General features: G+C 35.5%; 1 protein-coding gene across 9 annotated transcripts in view; it reads left to right on the top strand.

The window, feature by feature from the left end:
- The window catches only part of FOXP2 (forkhead box P2), a 417,586-nt gene that overhangs the window by 358,672 nt on the left and 48,914 nt on the right, over positions 1-10,000 (top strand). For all 9 annotated transcript variants that reach the window (XM_057412171.1, XM_057412163.1, XM_057412167.1 and 6 more), the window contains 2 exons: positions 5,348-5,561; positions 7,107-7,211. In XM_057412171.1, the coding sequence (XP_057268154.1) occupies positions 5,348-5,561; positions 7,107-7,211 (319 nt within the window). The remainder of the gene's footprint in view (positions 1-5,347; positions 5,562-7,106; positions 7,212-10,000) is intronic.

Raw genomic sequence — 10,000 nt, forward strand, 5'->3', positions numbered from 1 at the left:
GGTTCTTCCACCAGATAACTATTATGAAATTGAGGCTTCAGAAATCAGATGAGCAAAAGCAGAGTACACAGTATACAGACAACAGTGTAGACACAAAAAAAAAAAAAAAAGAGAGACAGAAAATAGGCATGAGAAAGACTCATCCACTAAAAACCTCAGTCCCTGGAAAGCAGAGATTCCAGAGAGGTGTGTAAATTCCATACATTGTGGGTTGTGGAAAAGCTGTGACACAATCATATCTAAAGTTACAAAAATTGCAGTGAAAAAGAGTCTTCAGTAAGCTATCACAGTACTGTTATTTGAGAATAGCAAGCTGATGCATGAATTTTGACACGAGACTGTTAAAAGCTGGGTTCCTTTTCTACAGTCACATCAGACCAGAATGGAATAAAAGCAATTGAAGCACAACCTCCCTCCAAACAGCTTTACCTTCTGCAACCTCCTCTTGTGCCATCTGTTGCAAGAGGAATTCCTCAGGTTTTCTCTCACGTTAAGGAATCCCCACAGATTTCCCCTAGCACTCCTACCCGATTGCATTGATATTCATTAGTTTAATGTAACACTCATTCATCCACTTCTAGTAGAAAATCATAGAAAAAAACAATACCTTTTTTATTAAATTTTTAGGAGAGCTAGTAAACAGTTCTTAAGAGCTTTCTTCTACTCAGTTAAGTGTAACTGAAGTCATGACAAAGAAAGGTTGATACTAAAGGAATAAAAAACTTCAGAATTTTACAGTTAAAATACATCTGGATTGTTTTTTTAAGGTATATTAATCTCTTGTTTGCTTCTGCCATATGTTTTTTTTAATTATATGGAATTCCAGGCAAGTATTTAATTCTTCCATTTTTCTCTCCTAGTTCTAGTATCTAGTGTGTACCTAGGGTTCCTTTAGATACACGAGTACACTTACAAGACCTCAGTTTTTCATAGCCCTGATGTGGATGTGCAAACTTAAAAATCGTAAGACAGCTTCCCATGGAAAACCCTCTGCATCTCCAGAAAGGCCACTCACCCTGTGCCAGGAGAGGTGAAGTTAGTGATGAGGATAAGCAGGAAAGTCTTTCCAGCAAACCAAAGAGAGGAGTAAATCCAGGGTTGTGACTGTCCTGGAGTTCTTTCTGTGGGCTCCTCTTACAGCACATTTTCTTTCATAGGAGATGCACAGCACCCAGTCGCATTCATAATAACGTAATGAAGATTAATAGGCTTCAGATCTGTTGAGGCTTTCTCATATATCTTAAATTTACACATCCAGGTATTTACAAATGTAAGTAGTACTTACTAGATATAACATAGTGTCCCTTCATTGGGGTGTGCATAAAAGATCAAACTTCCTTTTCTTTTTCTCATAAAATTTATCTAATTTTATGACACACATATTCTGTGGCAGTATTAAATAAGACCTTCAGAATTTATTTAAGATAATATAGACTGAATGTGGTAAAAGGATGTTTTTCTCCTTCCACTGTGCTGCAAGATGTATAATATGGTTATACAGATATATGGTATATAAAATGTGTAACACATTCTTATACATCCATTTAGATTACTGAATTACATGTATGTCTAGAATGATGAGAAGCACAGAGCTATTCATGTTTATAAGTTACTGGTCATAAAGAGTCCTCTAAACTACAAATTGTTAGTGAAAAAGAGAGCATGGTGTTGGCATTTGTTAGTATGAAGGGACGTAATTTCCAAGTATAGCTGTGAGGTTCATGTCTATAAACAGTGTTAGCTTCAAATAGTTACTTCCTTTGAAGGACAGGAATCTTTACCATGTTTTCTTGATAGCCAGATATAGCATGTAAGATACAAGAGGTGTTTTAGCATTTGTTTTGTGACAAGATCTTTACTATGCCATATCCAGAGCCAGTGGCTTACTGTGAGTTACTTGCGTGTAATGCTGCAATGATGTTAGCTAAATGCGAAGGACTGTAAATGACAACAGAAACCAAACAAGGGAAAGAAAAACAACAAAGGTTTGATCAGGCCATGTAGGAAAATAAAAGACAGATGCATGGCTGCATTTTATAAGTAGTGATTTCATTAAGTGCCTATTCAAACATAAAAATAGAGTAGATAGTAGTGAAAAAAGTTATAAAACTAACCTCAAAATCCTGAAATTCTTGGTGATGGTAAACTGCATAGCAAAACAATACATGCCCTTTTCAATATAGACCCTAATTTTTATACCTCTCTGGATCCCTGTGCTGAGCCTTTCTCCTTTAATTTAGTGTGCAGAGAGTATTTTGAGCGTTAGCACAACCTATGAAACTTTAAAACTTACTCTGCCTTTACATCCACAGTAAAATATCTGTCAGCCATTTTACAGGTCTCTTTTAAAATGGGAGTTAGACTTTCTTAGACACAGAAACTACAAAATTGCCAGAATTTACAATTAATTATAAATCTGCTTATTAACTTTATACTTTTTAAGTGCCTGCCCTTAATCCTTTTATCCTAAAAGGCAGCCTTTCAGAGTGCTCTGAAGAAGTGATAAAATTAACCAGCCTGAGCCCAGAGAGAAGTTTCTGTCTGGTTTTAAAAAAAACGCCGAGCGAGGAGACACAGCTCCATCCATAGCTTCACTTGGAGGCAGGGGCTGCCCAGCACAGAGACCAATGCCCGAGCGAAGGGCCATTGCTCCATCCACTCCCAGCCCTTCACTCACCTTGTGGGGTTGCTCTTACTCAGCTCCCCCAGGGCCCAAAGTTTGTTGATCTCCAGTTAAAGTTTTCTCACTGCGAGACCGAACGGTATGTTTGCCCTCCGTTTATCCAAACAGATGGGTTTAGTCTTGGCTTTTATTTCTTTTCAATACAAAATTAAGTTTATTTTGTTCAGTAGCAGGAGGAAGGGAAGAGTCTGAAGTAAATAATGCGCTGTGTATATCATGCCACCTAAATGAATACATTACTTTTCATTTTGATTTGTGATTACATCTGTGAGTAACTGTTATTTACTGTGCTAAAATGGGTTATTTGCAGAGTTGCTGGAACATACCTCATGAACATGGCAGTAATTACTTACCTTCATTAAACAATTACAACTAGTATAACCATCACTCCCGTTGCCTGTCTCTCTAATGCAGTAAATTAGAGCCTGGCTTCTTTCCTTGCTTCCTTAAAACCTAGCTTTTTTGCTGTGCAAATACAATATAAATTCCAGTTTTAAGACTTAAATTCCAATCTTTTGGTTATTAACTGAGTTTGCCAATGGGTGTTTGCATTTAGGGTAGGGGAGCAGGGCACAAAATAGTAGTCTAAAAATGAGGTTCTTTCATAATTCTTTCAAAAATAAATACCTTCCAAACAGTTTGTTTCCACACTACCTCCAGAAATTATTATTTCTATAAATCACTACTGGTCTTTTTTTTAATAATGTAGTAGACTTCTGAGGCATTGTGAGGCAGCTGATGAGAACTATTAAGGAACTTACTGTGCTTTTTCATAATCTTTTTTTAATCTGCTTTTTAGTATTCCTAGTTCCTGTCTTCAGAGTAAAACATGATCTAACAAAGATTTATCAAACAGTGAAAAACAGTCTTTGCATCTTTCTAATACATCTTGTTTACCATATAAAGCTATCTTCAATGAAAATTTTTAATGAATAGATGCATTTTAATTCTTTCTAAAGAGCAGTAAATTTAAGCTCTTTCATAAAATAAAAAGAGCAGCATTTTAATTCAGACCACACCAGCATTCTGAATGTTTTGCATTCCAGCAGATCTAGATACCTTGAGCATGTCTTACCTAATTTCACTCGTTGAGACAAGATACAGAAGACCGAATTAGATTTTAAGATAAAAATCTGGACCAAATAATTTCAGGCTGAAAAACCTGGCCATGAAACAAGATCTTTCACAAGAAACTCTCTGGGCTTCTCATTCTTTGCTACATTTAATTTAGGATTCTTCAAAAGAGAGATGTCAAACTTATAAAGACTGGCAGTGACAGAAAAAATACATAGTTTTGATGAACTCCACATCCTTCAAAATCTGAATTTCCTGTCTCAGTTGTTGTATATTTCGTGGCAAGATAAGAGAATGCTCACAGCTCTTCTCTTGCCTGTGTTTTGGTAGTCTCTAGTTCAGGCAGAAGCATATTGTAATGGAAGTTTCCATGAGTTCGTGCAATGTGCTCAACTCAAGCCAAGTAAACCTAACACATATGTATGAACACATTCTACGAGACATTGCTATTTGTGGCCTAGGATTAATCCTGGAAAGTACAAGTTTCCAGGCTACAAATGGAGTGGAGAGCAAATTTAAGCTCTATCTGCGAAGATCTGGTGGCTAGACTCCAGAACAGTGCTGTGCATATAGCACATACAGGGGAGCTTGAGGTGGTTTTCAAATTTTGTATGGCTGCCCATCACCCCAGGAGACTGGTGAGACAGAGTCTCCTTTCTCGTAGCCAAACCCTCCGGTTTGTTTTCCATAGTGGGTCTGGACAGAAAAAAAAAATCATGGAGAAATTTGATGGTCTGCACTCTGTGTAATTTCATCTGTGAGGAAAGAGTTGTAAATGGGCCAGTTCTGTTGGATTTCTAGTTGTCTGGTGACACTGAATGGTACCAAAGAGCTTCAGCAGTTACCTGTGTCTAGTGGGTTTGTGGGTGTGTTCTTCCAAATAGTCACTTTGGTTTTGCCTCTTGAGACACATTTTAAGATGAAACAATTTTCATAAATGTTGAACAGGACTAATGAATATGTGGGTGTCATTAATTAAAGTCATATGTGTTCTGCTCAAATAGTAAACCTGTTAAGATCTCATTGATTTAATTGTTGTCTTCTGATTTTTTCTCTCTCCAGTCTTCTTCCCTCACTCCCTGCACTTCCTAAGTGTTTAAAGAGAATATCAATGTTTGTATCCTTAGTGTAACATGTTTTTATATTTTCCATTACATGTTTTATTATGAGGAATTATAACACTTCAGTTGACTGGATGCATTAACTTACATTTCTGTGTCAAGAAATGAAATTAAGCAGACAAAAAAAATCTTGACCAGAAGTCTATTTAGGGTTGTTGGTTTTTTTTTCTTTCAATAAGTAGTTGCAAGTTCTTTATAGCTTTCACCCTTTGATCTTTGGGAAGTGTTTTCAGGAGTATAATATTATTAAAACTGGTAATTTCTAACGGACTGTTTATAACACAAGAGAAGACAGTTAGATTACCTGGATTCTGACAGAAGAAGAATGACTTTATGTTTTATTGCATGTTGATTGTGCTGGAAAACCAGCATCAGCTTTATTGTTGGCATTAATCCATTAATAATACTGAGCTCATTATATGAAACTCTTTATTTTGTTATATTAGTGGGGCTTTCTTTCATTTTATAGCTGGCTTAAGTCCTGCTGAGATTCAGCAGTTATGGAAAGAAGTGACTGGAGTTCACAGTATGGAAGACAATGGCATTAAACATGGAGGGCTAGACCTCACTACTAACAATTCCTCCTCTACTACCTCCTCCACCACTTCCAAAGCATCACCACCAATAACTCATCATTCCATAGTGAATGGACAGTCTTCAGTTCTAAATGCAAGGCGAGACAGGTAATTCTGACAAGATTTCAACTGTGCTTATAATTTGATGTAAAGCTGTCATTTAACATCAGAAATCACATTATTTCCAATCACAAAATAACACAGGTTACTTAAGAGATCATGGAGACATGATTTTTCAGAATTGTTTACCAATAGGGCATCATTTTCAGTAGCAATGTCTGACTTTGCGGACACAATGACAATTACCTGCCTGTTTTTTATAACATGTATACTTTTGGTAGTTTTGTTAAAAATGAGAAAGCCCAAAATAGAGTGTGCTGCTTTAGAGGTGTAAATGCAGATTTGTGGGCACTTACTCTAAGCGTGTAGTTTCATTCATATTTGAGTTAACACATCTGGCAGTCTGGCCCTTATTCGTGAATCACACTGCTGGTTTCATTGAAAATGTTCATCTGTCTTAGTTGTCAAGGCTATAATTCAGCACAAAGATTTTATGTAAAGAGCACTTCAGAAATTAGTACATTAAAACAGTTCTTACCTTGTTTGTCTCTTGTGAAGAAAACCACTGAATTTTCTTATATGCACAACAGTAACACAGTTGATAAAATAATTTCTCAGACACATTGATAGATATTCTTCACTAGTCCTCATTTTCAAGTAAGGGATTAAATACATACAAAGGTACACAGTACACAGTAGAGCATAGTCAGATGTAGGTGATCTCAATGTAAGGTGAAATTTAATTTGTATCTACATAACCTAAATTGTAAATAATTGTATTTTAAAATAAATATTCCATTTAATTATTTTAATGCTTACAATAAGATACTATAATTTAAGTGTCTCCGGTTCCCATGTGACTATGAGAATGTTTTTTTATCATTATTTTGTTGGGGTTTTTTTAAAACTGGTTCTTCCCCGAATACACTTGTAGTAGTATTTTCAGTTAGTATTACTTTTGTGATTATATCTCAGAGAATGGTTCTTTGCTTCACGATGTGTAGCTGACACCCACCTCCATGGGGCAATCCCCTGAATGTCTTTGATAACTATATGTGAATGAAACTATTGAAGAGGTTTCAGAAGAAGACACAGAATACATCTGGGTTTTTTTTTTATGAAGCCAAGTAGCTGTGGAAGCAACACTTGTGAACGAAAATATTTATTAATAGAAACAAATTTACTTTTTCACATACTTAAGCAGAAAATTCAAATATTATGTAGTAACATTCCCAATATTTATAAATTCTGACTGTCTTCAGTATTCTCATAATTGATTACTTCTGAGTATATTTTTTATTTATAGGTAAATGTTACACCAAGGTCATATGGCAGAATTAGCACATGGCATTATACAGTCATTTTTTCTTCCTTTATTAACAGTCATCTTTGGCTCTATTTCTTCTCTAATTGGAACATCATCTAGCCTTGGCAGTTGAACTATTCAATTGAACGATTAAATTTTTCTGACTGCTCTGAGCTAAATTGACCTGTTTTGACCTGTTTGTCACTGATCGTAACCTGACAGGCGCTAGCAGCCTCCAACGATTATGGCTTTTGAGATGAATCTGGTGCCTTACTCTTTTGCTACAGCTCGTCACATGAGGAAACTGGGGCCTCCCATACTCTCTATGGTCATGGAGTTTGCAAATGGCCTGGCTGTGAAAGCGTTTGTGAAGATTTTGGACAATTTTTAAAGTAGGTGGAATTTTATTCATTGGTACAGGGTTGTTTAAGGTGAGGGAAAGAGAAAGATGGCAAACAAAGTTTTACTGTAAATCATCTCAGAGATTTTTTTTTGTGTATTCCAAGCAACTGGGTAATCGAGGCTATCAGCAGAGGGTCAAATCATTATCCTTTCTTTCATGTCGAACACTTTTGCAGGCCTTTCAATAGCACAGTGTTTAATCCTCTTATTACCCTTTACTGAAATGGAGCCTCAGAAAATTTGAAGAGATGCTTTAGATTGTATATTGAATAGTATGGGTATGAAAAAGCGCATTTTAATTTCTGGCAGTTTCTGTATAGTGGGAATTAATGTGCATAGTATAAATAAAAAAGAACAATGGACTAAGCAGGGCCATTTAGCTCTCACTTGCTAATTTATTTTTGCTTTTACTCTTGTATGTGCACAAGATACACAGAAAGAAACCCACTGTGAACAGGTGGGTTTGCATCTTTCAGGACTGAACAGTTACGTCAAAAGTTTTCCCTTTTAGTATTTGCTTTTGCCAGCTATAGTCTGTATCAGAGCATTTAGAAAATTAAGTGACACAGCTTTTGCTTTTCATCTGCAGCTTCAGACTGCAATGGGTTTCTGCATTTTTCCCATTTTTATTTTTTAAGTAGTTACTAGTATTCCTGTGCGCATCTGAATTTTCAACAACAGCACTGATTTTCTACCTATGTACATTACGGACTGGTCTTTGTTAGAAGAGCCATACTCATTTTGGCACGCAATAGATCTTAATGGAAAGCTACAGATAGGCTTATATAGATGAGTAACTTCAGGGGCTGAGACTCTTATGTTGTCATGGTGCAGCTAACAGGGTGAATGAACTGTTTCATGCTTCATCAACAATTAAGTTAATTAGCTCATTTGAAATTGCACTGCTTTGTTGCCAGGATGTTGGCAGAAACATCAAAAAGATGTGTTTACAAATGGTAGACTACAGGGTATGTAACAGAAGCACCTTAACAGGAGACCATAAGTATGCAATATCACTTTTATAATAGGATTATAGCAATACTTTTCATAAAGTATTTGCAATGCATTCTCCATCTTTCCTCCTGTCTTTCAATTTTAAATGAAGTAACTTATACTGACTTGCAAATCTTAGGTAGGTATCACTCCTGATGGAGTTTTTGTTTATTAGTGCATGAAGTGGAATGTCAAAATAATGGCTTATTATTGGAGAAAACTGTATAGGATTTAAAACAACCTTATTTACATAAGTTTGTATTAAAAGGAAAATGAAATCTCTCAGTTCAACGTAGTGTCCTAACCATTATTAATATGAAGAATTTAAATTCATTTAACTTAAGTATTCTCCTTTTCAAGAAAAACTACATTTTCTAAATAAGTCCATCAGTGTAAGCTATAGTGATGCTAATTCTGTGGGCAGACTTTGCACATCCATTATGTCAGGTCTCTTGTTATAATCCACGATCACTAAAACCATTTTGATTAAGGCAGTGTAGTGCTAGGTTTACAGATGCTCTTGCTTTCCTGAATCAAATAACCGTGGAAAATGTGAAAGTGACATATAACATCTTGATAATTCTGGCATAGTGTCAGTCAGGGTTTACAGCAGCGTCATGGCTTTTGTCCTGTACACTAGCAAAACAATGTCCAAAAATATTTTATTATTCCTTCTTTTCGTTCAATCATGGTGCTGAATGGGCAAAGTTGTTTATGAAATAGATATATTCCTTCCTTTTACACTAGCGTTGAGATGGAAATCAATACATAACCTTGCATTAGATTTTTTAGTACCTTTTCATGTTCACGCTAATGCAAAATCCCCATTACAATTAAAAAACATTTTCTTTCAATTAAATACCAAATTTTAGTCCAAAGATTGACCATTTTTCCAACCCATTAACTTTATAGGGGATGACAGGACTAATGGCTGTAGTTTTCAAGGCTTTGCTTTTAGTTTAATCTTTGTTATGATGTTTTAGGTTCTCTGACTTGAAACAATGTGATACCTGTGTTAAGAGAGTTAATGCAAGTATATTGTACCAAAATGAAATATTAATAAGGTACACTACCACAGTCTAGTTCTGTGTATTTCTGTAATATGCTTACAACAACTTTGAAGGGTTTCTGGTTTATGAAGTGAACTCCAACTCCTCTTGCTCAGAGAATGGTTTACCTAGTGGCTTGATTAAAAACAAGAAAAAAAGAGATACTGTGCAGAGCATCTGACGAGGAGGATTAAGACAGAAAACACCAGCTTTGATTCACTTTCCTACTAATGGAAAGGATTTAGGATGAAGTGACAAATAACTTTCAATAAATGACTTAAAGTCCCAAAAGCCATTTTCAGCTTCATTTTTGTTTATCCAGTTTGAATTGTTTTCATTTTTAAGATAATTTGAGAACAATCTAATTAGCTAGAATTCTTTTGAGATACTCGTGAGTAGCTAAAGAAGTTACACATTCAGTGCTGTGTATTAGATTCTTATTTGGAAACGTTATGCATTAGTTTCAAGAAAGTATAGCCAATCTTCTCCATAATATATTTCTGTACATATAGAAGAACCTAATCCTGTATCTTTCCTTTGATAGCCTTCAATTCTAGACACAAACCCACAGTTTATATTTTATGGAGCAATTTTCTATCTTGGCAAAATTGTGTTAGATTACAGTTGCTCGTGCATGCAGGATCAGTTTTGACTATTCAGTAAAAACAACAGCTTTTGGCTTAAGAAAAACTTCAAAATGCAAAGACATCAGAAAAAGTCATGACATTACTAGAAAG

Source organism: Pezoporus wallicus, unplaced genomic scaffold (genome assembly GCF_028554395.1).
Source record: "Pezoporus wallicus isolate ANWC-B61680 ecotype Strahan unplaced genomic scaffold, APGP_CSIRO_Pwel_v1 contig_3858, whole genome shotgun sequence".
Taxonomy (NCBI): domain Eukaryota; kingdom Metazoa; phylum Chordata; class Aves; order Psittaciformes; family Psittacidae; genus Pezoporus; species Pezoporus wallicus.